The sequence below is a fragment of the Spermophilus citellus genome (assembly GCF_964194105.1).
Source record: "Spermophilus citellus genome assembly, chromosome: 6".
Lineage (NCBI taxonomy): Eukaryota > Metazoa > Chordata > Mammalia > Rodentia > Sciuridae > Spermophilus > Spermophilus citellus.
In genome coordinates, this window is record NC_138187.1 from 98,593,985 (window position 1) to 98,612,181 (window position 18,197).

Sequence of the window (18,197 nt, forward strand, 5' to 3'; positions counted from 1 at the left end):
TAATCATGTCTTACTGTGGAGAATTGAGCTTGACTGCCTCTTGGGGGTGGCTTACCTTGGGACTTTCATAGGACAGCAAAAGTTCTGACACAGGAACTTTGAGAAGACGTGACAGTAATGCCTTTACCTTTTGAATGGTCATGGAACCTATCAAAGAAAAGGAAGATGTCTCAAAGGACAGCTACCTGTAAAACCAGGTCACATAATGAGACCAAGCTGCAATGATAGCTGTCCCTGTTGGTTATCAGTTCATCCAGGAAAATAAGTAGAGGTAGATTTGTGTCTTTCTACCACTTACTTGAGTTATTTGGGAAACTCGTGGAAGTGAAGCCAGTGTATGACCCAGGTGCCCCTAACAGTTTTCGTGCCGTTTCAGTAGGTATTATTCCTTAATCTGATAATCTAATTTCTGGTTTCTGAGTTACTTACTGAAAGAAGCTTGGAGTGGGCTCAGGTGCCCTGAGGAGGTAGCTCAGCCTCCTCTGGGAAGGGAGGGTATAGACTGAGATGGACAAGTTCCAGCATAGCTATCCTGTGATTATCAAAAATGTGTCTCATGTTACACATACAAGCAACCACTAGGCCTGGAATGTAATTTAACTGAGCAAATGCTTTGGTGTGTTCAGAACATGGTATGGACTTCTTTCCAAAGATGGGTTGTGGTAAATAGTGGAGATTTAATTATGAAAACCAGTTTCTTTGAAGCTTTAGCTGGAGGTACAGCAATAGTGTGGTGTTCCCACAAATATCACGATATAGTCAAATGAGTATTTTTCTATCATTTTTGTAAAAGCTGTGTGTTTTTATGCAACTTGTGATAATAAATGTGATCTTTATTTTAGAATAAAAACTGGCCTTTTCTTATTTGTGTACTGAATACAGCTACTTGGTAGGTATTTAAAAACTTTATCATATTCACACCTAGGAGTAAATTGTAATTATAAATTAGACCTTTCAAAAGATTTGGGTGAATTGGCTTTCACTGTTGGAGGGTGGTGAGGAACTGATTCCTGCACACCAATGGGAAATAACACATTCCTAATCAATGCCAGAAACAAAGTTTCTAAGAGGCTTGCCTACCTCCACTGTGTAGGAAAGTGGCAACCTGTATGTAAATAACTATCATTTCTAATGTGATTGTCTTATTTAGAAAATATGAAGATAGTTACTTCTTTTTCTTTCTCTCTGACCAAGCCTGTTAAAGGCTTCTTGTGTTCTCATGGGGGGTGCCTGAGTTTTTGTATTTTTTACTTGCCAAATCCTCTAGACCTGCATTACCCAATATAGCAAGCACACATGGCTATGGAGCACCTGACAGAAATTAGTGAATTTAAACTTGCTTAGCCACACGTAAATAGTGGCAGGCACAGCGAGCAGCACAGAGCTAGGCCTGGTTAGCTTTCCTTGACTTCACATGATAGTATGGTTTTTTGAGTTTATTCAACTATGCCCTGCCCGCCACTGCCATCAAACTTTACGTGTTTTTTATCTTTGCCATTACAAGTGGTACAAAGTAGACCACTAGAAAGCCTGTACAGAGCATGTATGTATTTTCAGTTTTTATAGCAATTACCACATAACTTAATAAAAAGGGTATACGAATTTTTCATACCAGCCAATATTTGTTTTGTTAAATTCATGCTACTTTTTAAAGGGTATTTATCTACATTAGTCATAGCATGTGGCAAAAAAATTACAATTAAGAACCCTATAATCTGGTTTACTGCTGAGTTTATAGGATACAGGACTCAGATTCTGAAGTCTGAAGCAGTAATCATCACACATAATTTCTATGGTAATTCTAACCTCTGCTGGTTCATCCAAGGATTAAAAGAAACAGTGCATGGACATGGCAGGTGTTTCCAGAACAGGTGTGCAGTGCAAAAGAACCATGTTAGCACACATTCCCAGACTGCAGCCTTTGACTGATGGCAGCATTCTTGAGTATCAGTATTCCTTAGTGATAACATTTCCATATTTGTGGGAAAGAAAAGGGAAAGACATCCAAAGCTAGTAACACTGACAGAGTTCTGGCTCTTTTGTTATTTTGTACCCATGTAGCATTTACGTTTGGAAACTGAATATGAAAGGGAATCACTACTAATTTTAATAGTAGCAAAATTATACACTCTAGGACTAGAAATTGAATTGCTAACAAATACTTAAAATGGAGAAACAGTGGTAGATTAACACTAAATAAATAGTTATCGATCATAAATATACTTCTTGAATACCACCCACGCGTACCATAAGCAATGCCATGGTAAGCTTGCTAATGTGCAGTTACTGCACTGGGGCAGACATGTGAATTTAGTTTACTGAAATCCTATAAACTGATCCACATTTCATTCCTCCAAGTTTTCACTAGATTTGGTATTTTAACATTTAGCTCATGTTTAGCTATGAATCAATTATGGTATACTAAACAATTATTTGTCTTTTGAGTGAAAGTTTAATTTATTTATCTAATTTGTTGACATAAAAGTATTTTTCTAAAACTAATTCAGTTCTTGGGATTAAACCCAAGAATGCTATACCTCTAGCCCATTTTTATTTTCTGTATGTGTTACTTACTGGGGACTGAACCTAGGGGGTGCTTCACCAAGGAACTACATCCCTGGTCCTTTATTTTGAGACCTGGTCTCAAAAATTGCTAAGGCTGGCCTTGAACTTGTGGTCCTCCATCTTCAGCCTTCCAAGTTACTGGAATTACAAGTGTGAACCATTGTGGCTGGCCATAATTTTTTTTATTAACATTTTTTAGTTGTAGTTTCACACAATACCTTTTATTTTTTATGTGGTGCTGAGGATTGAACCCAGTGTTTTGCATGTGCTAGATGAGCACTCTACCACTGAGCTACAACCCCAGCTCCTGGCCATGTTTTTAAAAAGTTCCAAAGTCTTTTTTTTTTTTTCCCCCTAAAGGAAACCATTCCAGTGTGTCTGATAGGGGGGAAAAAAAACATCTGAGAATGTTTTCTGTGGGGTCCTGATCAGTGGGCAGAATGGGAGCAGAATAAAGTCACAAATGTGCCAGTGCCTCACTAGGACATGTCTCCTTTTCTCTTTAGACAAGAGCCTCCAGAATGATGATCAGAACTAAGCTCATTGGGCCTGAGGAATTCCTAAGAGGCTAAGCCAGTCAATCCCTTAGGCCATAAATATCACAAGCAAAGGCTCCCAATTAAAAACAAAAGACTTTTCCAGATAAGCTGATAAAAATTATGTCTTTTGCCTCCCATAACTTTAAGTATACCATGGTAATGGTATACTAAATTCCCAAGATTCCCAAGATAACTTGATTCATAGCTAAACATTAGCTAAATGTTAAAATACCAAATCCAGGGAGTTGGGAGGCTGAGGCAGGAAGATCCCAAGGTCCAGGACAGCCTGTGCAACTTATACTCTATCTAAAAACGTAGTATGTATCCTTGGGTAGAATCCCCAGTACTGCCAAAAGGTATGGGAGACCTGAATTTTGGGGGGCTAGAGGAGTGACATTAGCACAGTTGATTATATTTTAGAATACAAAAGACTAATGAAAACCTTTAAATTCTGAGGTCCACACTTCTAGATATGAATTGAATTAAAGGTTTCAATCACTGGTCTATATATAAGAGCCAACCCATCCCCACACCAGTGATTCGTAAGTGCAAGGAAGGCAAAGATGGTTTCATTCATCTTACCTGGCAGTTGCTTCTCTAAGACCTTCTGTTCAAGTTGGTTTGGATATTTTATCTTCAGTGCTTTAAGGAAAGAAGGAAGGACTACATTGATGTCTACTACAGTACTGATTTAAAGTTTACATGCAGGGTTGGTTTACATGCTCTTTGGTAGAAGTGTGCTTAGAATGTGCGAGGCTTTAATAACTTCAATCCCAGTAATAAAACCTACAAGTTAATATGACTGCCAAATAATAGAGCTGTTTAGTATAACTTGTGTCAGTCCTGATAAAGAAATCTATCTAAATGATGTTAAATTTTTTTCCTGTTAACACTTCCATGAATTCCTGGTGACTACAAAACAGCTGGAGCACCGGTCTTCCAGTGCTTTGCTTTTCGCTTCAGCATTCCTTTCCTGACAAATGAGCTGGATTTTCAAGTGTAAGAAAAGTGACTGGTTTCCAAATCACAATGTGGTTTACTACTCAAATCCCTCCCACCTTTATAACACTATTAATGAGTTTAAAGCCCAGGAACTGTAGAAACATTGAAGGTAGAATGTAGGGGGCTGGGTGTAGCTCAGCAGTGGAGGCTTGCCGAGCATGTGCAAGGCCTTGGGTTCCATCCCAGCAGGACACCACACACCAAGGAATTTCGGTATAGAGAATTCCTTTAAAGCTCAAGGCATTTCACTCAGTTCTTCCTAAAAGAAATGCACATCCCTATCAGGCCTTTGCTATCCCTTCAGCCTAGAATATAGAGCTGTGTGTGAATTTGGGATTCTTACTCAGTAGTTGGTTTTTCAGCATAAATGGTTGTTGTACTTTGAGTTCTCCATCCTCAGGTGCACCATATTCTGTTTTAGAAGAAATCAAGAGGGACAAATGATGAGAGGTGCATGTCAGTGCACCTCTTTTCCTTCCATGTCAGTGCACCACCTTTTCCTTCCCCAGGATAAGCCTAGCAACCACTGTGTGCTAACCTGAACAGTTTGCTTTTATTCAGCCGCTCTGATTTTTAGGAGAGTGGATGCGCCCCTCCCAAGGCAGAAGCCTCCCGTGTACATCACATCACTGTTCCTCAGGACCTACAGCGTCCTGGCTCCAACTGTGAGTTAACCTGCTTTCAAACACTTCAAGTGGACACACAGTTTCAATTTTGAAAAATGTTCCCTTTCTGTAAGGTCTGGGAAAAACCCAGTACTATTTGGGACACAAGTCACAGGACACCTTCAAGTGTTAACATGGTATAAGGTCAGACTGGGACAGACTGGGTGCCCAGTGCCTGCACTGCAGACCATCTCTTCTGCCTAAAAATGCAGTACAGCAGACCTCTAGTTTGTGGGGGACACTCCAGGACCTCAGTGAGTACCTGGCACTGCAAATAATGCCAAGCCTTATATCTGGAATATATGATAAAGTTAGGCACAGTAGATCAATATAGCTAGCAATTGAACAATAAACTAATAAAAGTTATGTAAATGTGCACTTTCTTTCAAAATATTTTACTTTTTCCTTTACACTTAAATGGAGCATTTTATAGCTTATCTGTGACTTATCCAAATTGTAAGCACCACTGCTTTTGTGCTTTGGGGGTCTTTTCAAGTGAAATAAGGATTACTTAAACACAAGCACTGTGACACTGCAACAAATCTACAAGGACATAGCTGAGCGACTTTAAGGTGGGCAGCATATACAGTGTGGATGCTCTGGTCAAACGTATTCCTGTCCTGGGGGGACAAGATATGGTGTTCATCACGTTCCTCAGAATGGTATGCAATTTAGAACTGAGAATTTTTTGTTATTTTTTTTTTCTAATGAAAGTTGCAACTGCAAGCTGGGAACAGTGGCACATGCCTGTAATATCAGTGACTCAGGAGGCTGAGCCAGGAGGATCAAGAGTTCAAAGCCAGCCTCAGCAACTTAGAAAGGTCCTAAGCAACTTAGCGAGACCCCATCTCTAATAAAATATAAAGGGGCTAGGGATGAAGCTGAGTGGTTAAGTACCCTGGGTTTAATTCCTAGTACCCCCCCCCCCCAAAAAAAAATTGCAACTGCAGATAGGGGTAACTACTGTACTTCTCTCCTGCTCTGGGCCAACAGATGAGGGAATTCCTCTACACACCCCAGAGATCTGCTTTTCTCTCTTGGCATTCTGAGCAATGAAATAGTCAACATAGCTGTCATCTGCTTTAGAACCTTTCCCTCCTCACCCAAGTGATTGAGAGTGGCCAGGAAATTGGGCCAGCTAATGAAGTAATTTGAAAGCATTCCCCATAGGCAGGTTTTCTTCCTCTCAGATAAGGTTCCAGCCTGAAGCATTTATGCAGTGAGCTTCACCTTGAATTTGAAAATATATAAAAAGGAAATTCACATAAAAATGAAATGTGGAATAATAATGAAGTTTTAAAAAAATTAAAAGTACATCAGGGACAAAGACTCACAAATTCTTAAGCTTGAAAGCCTGAGAAGCCAGGCTGAAGAATTTAAGGGACTACCACACATATCAAATGCCAAACTCGGAACATGAGCAAGCCTGGGGACAGAAGAGCTGAGGAGAAACCAGGTGGTGTGAACTTCTGCATAAGTTAGAATTACCCCAGGATGTTAAAAATACCAAGTCCTTGGGCTGGGGCTGTAGCTCAGTGGCATAGCACTCGCCTAGCATGTGTGAGGTTCAGGGTTCAATCCTTAGCACCACATAAAAATGAAACAAAATAAAGTCATGCTGTCCATCTACAACCACACAAAAAAAAAATTTAGTGGGGAAAAAAAATAACCCAAATCCTGTGAGATGAACTGGAATGCTTCCCACCCCCACCTGGAGTGGAGAGTGGTAACCCCTCATGAAACTGACCATCTAGAGAGCACAGGCAAAGATGAGAGGACTTACATTAAGGACTGCTTTCCCTTCCTCAAATGCAACTCTCCCCCTTCAGGAACCTCAGAGTCTCCCAGCTCTTTCTGCCAAGAGACACTGATTTACCTCTGTCTGCTCTCAACTTGCTGAAGTGGCCCCAAGAAAGTACCTATAGCTCCAAGAAAAGGAGAAAAACAAAAACACACTGAACTGCCTGTGCTGCCCCAGGAAAGACCAGCAGGTCATGTGGACATACTGTGGCACAAGAGCTGGTATCTAGGATGGGCTGCAAGAAATTCTTCATTTGGTCTGTTTTTCTCTGGATCCTGATGTCCACCAGCCTTTTTCCACTCATTTCCAAAAGCTTTTCGGTAATCAAGCTCAGCTCCTCGCCGTTCCTCTGGAAGAATCTATGTTGAAGTGAAATATAAACAAGTCTATGAAAACACTCACTTGTGTTTTGTACCTTGCCCTTCTCCTCCACTGCCCAAGCACAGAATAATCAAATTTAGAGGGATGAGATAATTATATTTTTTACCTTTCTTTTTTGACATTGACTGAACTCAAGAGTTTGTTCAAAAAGATTTCCAGTTTTATCTTTTTCTTCATGAGAACATTGCCCACAGGCTGGCTGATACTGGGTGTCTGGGGTCCCCTCTCTGGGGAATGGCACAGTGTGGCCAGGCCTGGCCTTCCCACTTCTATGGGGAGAAGCAGCTGACAAGGAGTAGAGACATGTTCTGTACTTTTTGTCTTTTTTCTACCTAACTCCTCCAAAGAAATCAGAGGAAGTGCCCTATAGTACTCTTTGGAGTGTGCTCCTTTGCGTCTGCTCAAATGAAAATAAATCAGCAAGGGCAGTAGAGCGACAGGCATTTCTGGCACTAAACTAAGTGTAATCCTCTCTCCTGAGGAGTCAGAAAAGAACCATTATTACTAAAATGGACAAAAACAACCTACCACCCTTTGAAGGAAAGTTACATTTCATACCCTTTTACAATATCCAAATATAATTTCTTTTTACAGTTTTTGGTAATTTACCTTCTAGTCTCAAAAATTTCTAAAGCCAGGCTTGGCTGTGCAGGAGGCTGTTCAGGAGGCTGAGGCAGCAGCACCTGAGCCTAGGACTTTGAGGCCAGCCTGGGCAGCATAGCAAGACCCATCTCAAAAACAGAATCCTGTCACGATACCACTGCTCACCTCACATTTGTTCAGGGTTTTCAGCTGACCAATTTTGGCAATAATGAGCTGTCGAGTGGTCTGTGCTTCCTTGCTTCCTTCAGTCAGGGGGTTCCTTAGACAGGACAGGGCATGCAAGCTCTGTAATTTGTTTAACTCATTGATGAATGACCACTGAAACCCAACAAGAGGAAATAAAAGCAATGTTTCAGACTACTTTTTCAGATTTTGTGAACTAACAACAGAAAAGCAGAAGTCCCCGTTCTAACCTGAGGCAGGGAAGCTTCATGCACAGAACATCCCATTAGGAAGACCACACTTTTCCATGACTGTGCCACCTGAAACCCTGGCAGCCTGCCTGGACATGCTACACCAAGCTCACTCTGAATATTTTTTACTTTGCATGAGGAGTTTCACTCTGAGGAGTTATTTCTCTTGATTTAAAAGGTTTTCAATAGAAGAAGGAACCTAGGAACTCCACAAGAGTGGGAATAGGCGATAATGCGCTGGGCGCACTGTGACGCAGCCCTTACTTGTGATATCCGATTGTCATTTACTACAAGGTACTGCAGGGACGGGAACATGGATGTTTTGCACCCTACAAAAAAGGAGAATTAAGTCACATGGTAGAAGTGAAAAGAAATGGCTAAAGAACAGGGGCAAGGAGGCCAGGTGCAGTGGACCATGCCTATAATCCCATCTTATCAAGAGGCTAAAGCAGGAGAATCAAAAGTTCAAGGCCAGCCTTGGTAGCTATAGCAAGACCCTGTCTCAAATTATAATTTTAAAAAAGGACTGGGAGTGTAGCTCAGTTGTAGCGTGCCTTTGGGTTAAACCCCCAGTAACATACAACAGATGGGGGAGTGGGAGGGCGGCTTTACTAATCTCATACCAATTCCAGCATCCGGAAAATGTATAGAAGAAATTCCAGTGTCAGAAAGGATTAGTTGTTCTAATCTGAAATTATAAATGTTAAAAGTTGACTACACAGAACAATATAAATGCTATGGGTTATCAACCAGTCTAGGTTTATAAATTCTTTCCTCTATCCTGGGTTTTCATTCCATGTAAAATGAACAGAAATCAGAGTCCAATTAAAGGCATGTAGAAGGATTAATGCTGTAGCCTAGTGATTCTACAGGCCTCTAGCATTCTGTGCCCCTACTGCTGTCTCTCTTGCTAAAAGGGTCTAAGAAATAGTCTCAATTCCCCAAGTTTAACAAAGTGCAGGCTCAGTATTATATCACCAAGGTCAAATTATCCATTCTTCAAATTATCTAGTACATAGTCCACATTGTATGTGGTTCACAAGTAAATTCTCCAAATGAATTAAAATAAAAACTTCCTACAGGAAATTGCTCAATTTAAGAATCTTATCACTATCATATTTCTATTAAGAAAGGCAATAGCATATGAAAATTCATTCTGTAAAAATTTACTAGGCCTACTGTAATAGCCATTTTAGGATCAAATTACCTGGGCAGATAGGCTATCAGGAACAGCTGGTTTTCATCAATTAATGGGTTAGAGGAAAGGTCTAACAGCTTGAGCGTCTGTAGAACATTACTGGGCCTGTATGGAAAACACCATCTTTTCAGCATGTGTTGCTGCCATGAGCATGTGACCTTAGAATACCTGCATTTGTTATTAGGGACCGCTGGGGTGGAAACAAGTGGGTGTGACCATGGAAAGGGAACCTGGGAGGCCCTCATGGTGTGATTCAAATAATCCTGGCCAAATCAGTATCAGCATCCTGCTTGTGACACTGTGCCACAGATCTGCAAGTTTTTATCAGAGAAGAAACTGGATTATGAGGACAGGTAAATTCTGTATATTATTTCTTATAAATGCAGAAAAACAGCTGCATTTGGCTGTATAATAAAACCATTCTGTACAATAAAATCTTACTAATTTGAATCCAAATTTGTTGAAAAATTTCCCACATGTGTTTATTTCACACAATTTAATGATGTAATAACGAGTAATTTAACCCATTACATCTAAACATCTCATTTATAAAACACCTAAAAAATAAATAACAAATTTGCCACTTACAGTAACTTTGAGATAAACATTTACATTTTTAGAATTGTACTCTTTTGAGGAAAATAATAGATGAATGATTATTAAGAATATTTATTAAATTACTGACATAATTAAAATTATTAATAAGCTTTATATTATGATTTCCAACCTATTTTAATGTACCTGTGTCAATTTCATTGAAATAGACAAAAACTGATACTCTGAGTTCAATCCCTGGTTACCAAAAAAAAGAAAGAAAGAAATAGATATAACTGAAAACTTGAGACTGTGTGTGTTAATAAGGAGAGGCAACAATACATATTTATTTAAAAGAACACACTTTTGGGGGCTGGGATTGTAGTTCAGCGGTAGAGCAGTTGCCTAGCACATGTGTGGCACTGGGTTTGATCCTCAGCACCACATAAAAATAAATAAAGGCATATGTGGATCTACAACTAAAAAGAAATACATTAAAAATATATTAATAATATATATTTAAAATAAAAAAGTCAAGGCTGGGCATGGTAACCTGTAATCCCAGCTATTCAGGAGGATCATGAGTTCAAAGCCAGCCTCAGCAATTTAGCGAGGTGCTAAGCAACTCAGTGAGACTCTGTCTCTAAATAAAATACAAAATTGGGCTGGGGCTATGGCTCAGTGAGCAACTGCCCTTAACTTCAATCCCTGGTACAAAAAAAACAAAAAGCATTCACTATTCAGCAGAGAACAACATCACATGATTGTAATCTCAGCAACTCAGGAGGCTTAAGCAGGAGAATAGCAAGTTTAAGGCCAGCCTGCGAAATTTAGACACTGTCTCAAAATAAATAATAGGAAGGTCTTGGGATGTAGCTCAGTGGTAGTTGCATTTGGCTGTCTCCAGTATCACCAACATAAATAAATAAATCTATTATTTAATCCTTAGCAAAGAAACAGGAGAAAGTGCCCAGCATATCCTACAGAACTGCTATTGAGAAACAGCAAGCTGAATATATTTATGCAAAAGTAGAAGTATTTAATTCAGGGTGTCACCCTCATGAGTTTCCCTCAATTCAACTAACTTTCTAATTGGTGAAGGCAATAAATAATCAGAATTTAAGAAAAAAAAATTTTAAGGCAAAACAGATTTATTGAAGGTGAGGATAAGTACAGCAGAGTAGGCTGAGTCCCAGAGGCTCAAGGCCAGTTTGTTTCAAACTCTTATCTGTAAATCCTCCTACCAGTTAAAACTGGATCTAACCATCTCACTCAGGGTGACTAAAGGGCGCAGGCTGAGATAGAGCCACCTATTACCTTTCGGAAATGAAGATGTTGTTGGAGTCCAGATACAGCTCCTCAAGGACTGGCCACCCCAGGGCACACTGCAGCACCTGGAAGGGAAAGCTGTTCAGGGCTACGTGGCCTCTGCTGGTGCTACTTCCTGCAGGCTCACTGCCACAGTTCCACAGCAATTCCATGCAGTTGCTGTTTTAGAAACACTGCCTCAAACACTTCTCACCAGCTGCATGTGGTCCGGGTGGGGTAGCAAATGAAAATGTTGATGGGCTGCACTGTAACATGCTGGAGCATTTTGAACCCAGCTGGTGGGCATCAGTAGCTGGCTTAGGGAAGGTGCTCAGAAAGTGGAGCTGGCGATGGTGATCAAGCACCATCTACCAGAGTCTGATTAGCCTAAGGTGCACAGTGGTGCTGAGCACCCTTCTCAGTTCTAGATGTCAGTATGGTGTGTAAAGGATGCACCATTCAGACAATGTGTCTCAATATTTCTAAGCATCCTTCCTGTCCTGAGGCTAAATCTATACCTGGTTGATATCTATCTTATCCCAAGAAGGAGTGTGGGAGTGGAGTGCCAGGGGTTGGGGCCAGGTCAAGGGTGATGGGACCCCACTGAGCTACATCTGTGGCACTCTGTAGACAAAGGACACAGCTGAGCATTTCTGTGCTTGCTTTAATGGTGGAATATTTTTGGTGCGGAAGCAGAGAAACCATGACTGAAGACGGTAGGATGCGAGTGCCAAATGCTGCTGTGCCGAGGACCCAGAGTCCGCTTCTGACTCTGGCTGTCTATGAGGAGCAGTGGTGTGAGGAGCTGGACTTTCTACAAGGAAATCATGAGGTCTCTGCTCGTGAGACCTCTATCTCAAACCCCATATCAAAAAAGAAAAGAAAGAAAACTCAGCACATATTTATTGCCTATCACTATGGAGTGCCAGTGTTTATCAGGCCACTAGAGCACATCCAAATGGGCTGAGGGAGAAGGACCAAGGAAGAACATGGATTCCTAAATATAAAATTCTGATTTTCTAACTCCTGTTATGCAGTATAAAGAATCCCATTACTTGGATAATAGGATGATTTAAATGAAGCCACATTTGTGCTTTAATTCCCTATAAAGCAAACATTTGCAACTGCTTATTACTATGTAATAAACCAAAGAAACATAATTACCTCAGCCCACGTAATTCCTGTTTGATTGAGAACTAATACCTTCAATGTAGAAAACGTTCCAGTTAGCACTGGTGAGCCAGAGGGAAACTGCAGCTTGTTTTCACTGTGTAGAAAGAGAAGATACAGTGTACTTTATTGCTTGTACAACTGAACCAATGAAGATAGCAATGATCTGGGAATTAACCTAAGGAGTTTGGTTTGTTTCAACCCTAAATTAAATGCTTATTAAAAACAGTGAGTGAGCCACCACAACTAATCTTAATATTTACAACATACAACCTTTTAGTAGCTGATGTGCAAAAGTGTTTCCACAGGGTTAGGCATAGTGTGAGGCTGCAGGTGCCTAGAAGCCTGAGGTGCAGGCATCTCTAAGGTGAGATTCCAGACTCACAGGATGAGTCTCTGGATGTTGCAAAGGGCAATCCTGTTATCAAAAGTGTTACTGATCTCATGCTAGAACATGAACTAGAATTCTGCTTTTCTAAACATGGAGTCTGCCCCTGTGCTATTAGGATAGATAAAATAAACTGCTGTCCTTTCACATCTTTCTCTGAAGACAAAGTCTCATCTTGGAAAGTTGACAGTCACTTTCAGACCTTAGTCCAGCCAAGAGTGGTAATGCACACCTGTAATCCCAGTAAATTGGGAGGTTGAGGCAGGAGGATCACGAGTTCAAAGTCAGCCTCAGCAACTGAGCAAGGCCCTAAGCAACTCAGTGAGACCTTGAGCTGGGGCTCAGTGGTTAAGTATCCCTGGGTTCAATCCCCAGCAGCTCCCCCTCCCCCCAAAAAGAATGAAAAGTGAAGAACAGGATATGATGTCACATGCCCATAATCCCTGAGATTTGGGAAATTTGTAATCCTATGATTGCAAGTTTGAGACCAGCCTTGAAACTTGAGGTGCAGGCAAGTTTCAAAAAGTGCTGAGAATGTAGCTCAGTGGTAGAGCATGTACCTATCATGTGCAAGGCCCTGGGTTTGACCCCTAGCACTGCAAAATCAAACAAACAAAAAGGAATGAAAGGGGAGGCCTAGATGAATCCTTGGAAAGTTAGATTCTGAGATTAAAAATAATAAAATATTCAGAAAGGCCTACAAAATTGTGACATTAATAGAGTAGTAAAATAATGAAAACTTTTTAACAAAACTGAATTAAACAGTATCCCAATGAAATCACTATTCCTAATACACTAAAAACATCCATATGAAAAAGCACTTTTAATAATATCACCTATCTTCTCCTCCCCAGCTAAATATCACCTCCCTTAATGTTCCACATTTCATTGTCATATTTACAAGACATCTGAAAATCTTCCAGTTTAATGTTAACCTATCTCATTCCCCCTCTCGAAAAAGAGTCAAACACATTTCTTATTAATGATCATCTTATTGGACCCTCTAAAAGACTATACTAATCAATGTGCCCTTAAAGAATAATTTAATTTTAGGGAATTTAAATAAGCCCAAATTTGTCCACGACCTAATAATATCTACTAGGTGGCAGCCTTACCATCTGATTCCCACAGAAATACTGGGAGGGCGAAGGACACAGGAGTTTTATGGTTCTCAAAAATAAGGTAACCAGGAGTTCATACCTGAGATTAAGAACCACCAGGTTTTTGAGTTGATCAGCAATACGAATCACTTCATCCCATGATGACAACAGGTTTTTTGACACATCTACTCTTGTAATATCTAAAAGCACATGTTAAGAAACAATAGTTTCAAAGGACTCATGGAAGACATAAAAGTATTTACCTCTTTATTCTGGAGCACGGGCTCTTTAACTTTTCACCTTATACTCACTGTTCTATTTGAAATTGTTTTTGTGTGAACACAGCATAATGCTTTTCAACCTTTTAAATTATCCCCCAGTTGTCAATTCAAACTAAAAAGCTCATTGTCATATACTTGAAATAAACATCTACAATCTTATGAATAAGAACCAGGTATCATAATTAAACTATTATCCAACAAAAAAGAGGGGGAAACGACAGAGATGGTAACTGATTCATTAAGCACCAAGCTGAACCCCGAGGCCTGGCCTTCAGAACTGCATTGTAGCTGTAGGCTTCACTGTTCTCCTGCGTCCTCCTATATCCGTGTTACTGTGACCTACAGGAATCTCCAAACACATGGCATCATCTGGGGGCGGGGGTGGGGAAACAGGGGTTAGTTTGAACACAGGTTCAAAAGTGTCAAGAATGATTTGGGAATTCAGAGGGTCTCTAGTACCCTGGAAATAGTATGACACCCACTGTCACTAGTACAGGGATTCAGAGAAGAGTAAGCTAGCAGGACAAGTAGCTCTGAGCAAGCACCAGAGCTGACGGGCAAGCATGACTGCTAACCAGAGATGGTCATCATGCCCTAAGAGGGCCCTGGCTCCAAGAGTTCCAGTGAGGGAAAGGACTACCAGCTAAAAGAGCTGGACCTTACCCTAGATTCTGACATGGGTAACCATTACTCAGTTCGCTCATCTACCTTACAAGTAATTACTGAGGGCCAGGAGGCCAGCAGTGGGCAAAGAAACGTCTGGGTGGGGGAGAGACAGGTGATAAGCATGTGTCTCCATGGTGTGTCCAAGATGAAACAGGGCACGTGGGAAGGCAAGGATGGTAGTTTGTACAGGGTGCAGGGAAGACCACCACCTCTTATAAGAGGGCATTTGAGCAGAGACCTGGAGCAACCGGGGAAACGACACCTTGAAGAAGCACATCAAGAACAGAGGAATGACAAGAGCAAAGGTCTCTGGTTAGGATGGGTTCAGCCTATGACAGGGACAGCCAGTTTCAACATGCTAGGAGTAGAGAGGGCTGGGGTTCTGAAAAAGAGGTCTCAAAGGGGCTAAGGATGTGGCTCAGTGGCAAAATGCTTGCCTTACATGCATGAGGTCCTGGGTTCAATCCCCAGTGCCACAAAAAAAGAGGTTGCAAGTCTCTAGGTGGCAGACCAGATCACAAAGGGCCCTCCCTAGGGACTATGTTAAAAAGTCTTTGCCAGCCTCTGCCTAAAATGAGAATTGAGTTTGGAATAGTGTGATGGGATCTGACCTGGGTCTTTAAAAAGTCACTCCTGCACAAATCTGTAATCCCAGCAACATGGAGGCTGAGGCAGGAGGAGGACTGAAAGCTGGAGATCAGCCTGGCAACTTAGCAAGACCCTGTCTCAAAATAAGGATTGGAGATGTAGCTCAGTGGCAAAGTGCCCCTGGGTTCAATCCTAATGCTGCAAAAAAGAGCTGAGAACACTAGGGGCAGGATGCTCCTTTCACAACTAGGCGCTGCTGAGTAGCACACTGCTTTGGAGCACACAGGCCCAGGTCTCCCTGGTGTCAAACAGGGAAGGAGCAAGGAAAGGCCAGGCCTTCGGCTATGAGAGTTTCTGCCCCAAAGAAACAAGGACCACCCTGAGGTGAAAGCTTGCATGCACACTGCATGGAATGCCAGATCAGCAAACAATCTAGTACCTGAGGGATCCCCCACCACCTGGCAACACAATGGCCCTCAGCTCCAACAGATGTGAGCTGTCCCTGCTGCTGTTCCAACGGCTTCTCTCAGGCTGCCCCAAGGTACTGATAGCCACTGCATCCTGGAGGACAGTGGTATCCACCTAGGACCGATGCGTGGGGTGCTTTTCATTGCCTTGCAGTCTGAAACTTGGGCCATCCCTGCTAACCAGGGCAACAGGATGCTTAGAAAGAGATTAAGGCCATAGCTCCTGAAGTCCATCATGTAGGCTGGGGCTGTGCACATTTCTGCTGGGCAGTACACAGCACATGGAATGGCTCTTCTCCAATCAAGGCTGAACACTGCAAAGGTACTTCCTGTAGTGTTCCTTTTCTCTCTCCCTCCCTCCCCCCCCCCCACACACGGTGTTCAAGGATCTCTGTTACTAACAGTTCCTGCTCCTGCACAGATTCTCTTCCCCAAGTTCAGAGCCAGCTGGTGAGGCAGGAGGTGGCTGGTCTCTTCCCCTGGAGGAGCACTCGGAGTTGACATGCTCAGATCTATAGCCCTTCCACTACCTATCCAGTGAACGACCTCAAAGACAGATCAACCCAGCCAGGCACAGTGGCACACGCCTATAATCCCAGCAGCTCGGAAGGCTGAGACAGGAGAATCCAGAGTTCAAAGCCAGCCTCAGCAAAAGCAAGGTGCTAAGCAATTCAGTGAGACCCTCTCTCTAAATAAAACACAAAATAGGGCTGGGGATGTGGCTCAGTGGTCGAGGGCCTCTGAGTGCAGTCCTCAGTACCAGGAAAAAAAGAGGGATCAACCCAAAGGAGGATGGCTACATTCCACACAACAGCAATACTTCAGTGTCATCAGGAGCTCAAGAACTAGACAGTGATCACTTCTGCAAAGACCAATCACAGTGTGATTAACTCTTGGAACCTCTTTGAGTGTTGGGGGTCTCTTTCCCTGGGAAAGAGCAGTATAAAGAAGCAATATATTGATTCTCCAGTATGCTGCTAACATCTCTCTTCAGCCAAACAGCCTACTGACTAGATGTTCTCTTACACTGAAAGAGCCTTGGACCGCCTGGTTCCTGATATTCTGAAATCATTTAGGAGTGGGGCAGGCAGAAGCCAGATGCTACAGACATTCTGTGGCATTTTGCTCCTTATCAGTCGCTCCTCCATGTCCAACTTACACACAAAGTGACCATGTTTGTGCAGCACACTGGAATCAGAGAGGGCTACTCATGACAGCAATGACCAGCCTAGATGTTACAGCATCCCCAGGTCCCAAGAGACCACCAGGGGAATGCTTAGGGGAGGAGTTCCGCTTAACTCCTTAAGTCACACCGTCAGGAGACAGCTTGCTAAGGAGAGCTCCTTTATGTGCAATCTTTATCGCAAACCAAATTAATTAATCATAAATTGCTACATTTTACATAAATTATTATGTAGCACTCAGGCCGATTTAGAGAACTGGGAGAAAACTTGAAGGTCTATTTGACTTGCCATTTGACTTACCTTGTCCTAGTTATGGGCATAAAAGCAATACATGGCAAAAACACAATGAGAGAAGGCAGAGAAGAGGTAACGACTAATTGAACTGCAGTCAGCTACCTGAAAGCAGAACAGCACTTCTTTTTTTTTTTTTTTTTTAGTTCTCGGCAGACACAACATCTTTGTTGGTATGTGGTGCTGAGGATCGAACCCGGGCCACACGCACGCCAGGCGAGTGCGTTACCGCTTGAGCCACATCCCCAGCCCCAGAACAGCACTTCTTTGTCTCATGAAAGGACATCACTACAAGGCAGTTAAGCTGGGGCACTGGCCTCGAAGCACCCTCAAAGCCACTGTTTCCCTTTCTATGTCACTGCTCTCCAGGCACTCCAGTCTTTCTCCACACTTGCAAGACAGGTGCCAAAGCCCTGAGCATACCACCTGCACTCAGGTGTGAGGGAGGCACAGGCAATGAGTAAGTGTGTCCCCTTGCAAAGAGCCCCATCTAGAAAATTCCACCTTACATCTCACTGGCCAGAGTGAGTCACACTGCCACACCTGCAAGCAAGAGTCAGAGAAGTTAATTTATCTGGGTACCAACTGCCCCAAGAAAAACAGTTGCTGATAGGAAGAAAACTGGGAAGAATGGACATGGAGTATGCAACTAGCAATGTCTGGCACAATTATCAAATCCAAAGTCAGGTTCAGGAATAAGCAATCCATGAAAAGGATACTAGGACATGTTCTGGCAATTCCTCCTTTTTCACCAGCACAACTTACTGCACAGTTCCTTAGAGAAATCTCTTGCAAGTTGTTCAGATGACTGCATGAGAAACATAAGAGTTCATATGTACACACAAGCACATAGGCTATCTAATAGCCCTTTAGAAACACGCATTTCAGATAAGAAAGCACTACCAACACCACTCAGGCTCCCTGGCCCTGGTCTCCCTCTTCATACACCCCCATGCATCCCCACCTCAGGAGAACCACACTCCACATCTGGAGGACAACTGATCCCAAGCAGACCATACTTCCACTACACACCCAAAACGAATTAAAGCATTT

General features: G+C 42.1%; 2 protein-coding genes across 4 annotated transcripts in view; one reads left to right on the top strand and one right to left on the bottom strand.

The window, feature by feature from the left end:
* The window catches only part of B3GALNT2 (beta-1,3-N-acetylgalactosaminyltransferase 2), a 47,830-nt gene extending 41,138 nt beyond the window's left edge, over nucleotides 1-6,692 (top strand). Inside the window, exon 12 of the mRNA XM_081297187.1 lies at nucleotides 6,601-6,692. Within this exon, the coding sequence (XP_081153313.1) occupies nucleotides 6,601-6,642 (42 nt within the window). The 3' untranslated portion in view covers nucleotides 6,643-6,692. The remainder of the gene's footprint in view (nucleotides 1-6,600) is intronic.
* TBCE (tubulin folding cofactor E) overlaps nucleotides 1-18,197 on the bottom strand; it is a 48,900-nt gene that overhangs the window by 406 nt on the left and 30,297 nt on the right. For 2 of the 3 annotated variants that reach the window (XM_081297188.1, XM_081297189.1), the window contains exons 5-16: nucleotides 17,864-17,952; nucleotides 13,768-13,867; nucleotides 12,174-12,276; nucleotides 11,019-11,095; nucleotides 9,177-9,272; nucleotides 8,593-8,657; nucleotides 8,234-8,298; nucleotides 7,722-7,874; nucleotides 6,778-6,931; nucleotides 4,450-4,518; nucleotides 3,687-3,746; nucleotides 56-147 (exon numbers count right to left, since the gene is read on the bottom strand). In XM_081297188.1, the coding sequence (XP_081153314.1) occupies nucleotides 56-147; nucleotides 3,687-3,746; nucleotides 4,450-4,518; nucleotides 6,778-6,931; nucleotides 7,722-7,874; nucleotides 8,234-8,298; nucleotides 8,593-8,657; nucleotides 9,177-9,272; nucleotides 11,019-11,095; nucleotides 12,174-12,276; nucleotides 13,768-13,867; nucleotides 17,864-17,952 (1,123 nt within the window). The remainder of the gene's footprint in view (nucleotides 1-55; nucleotides 148-3,686; nucleotides 3,747-4,449; nucleotides 4,519-6,777; nucleotides 6,932-7,721; nucleotides 7,875-8,233; nucleotides 8,299-8,592; nucleotides 8,658-9,176; nucleotides 9,273-11,018; nucleotides 11,096-12,173; nucleotides 12,277-13,767; nucleotides 13,868-17,863; nucleotides 17,953-18,197) is intronic. The other variant, XM_081297190.1, reaches the window with a different exon arrangement.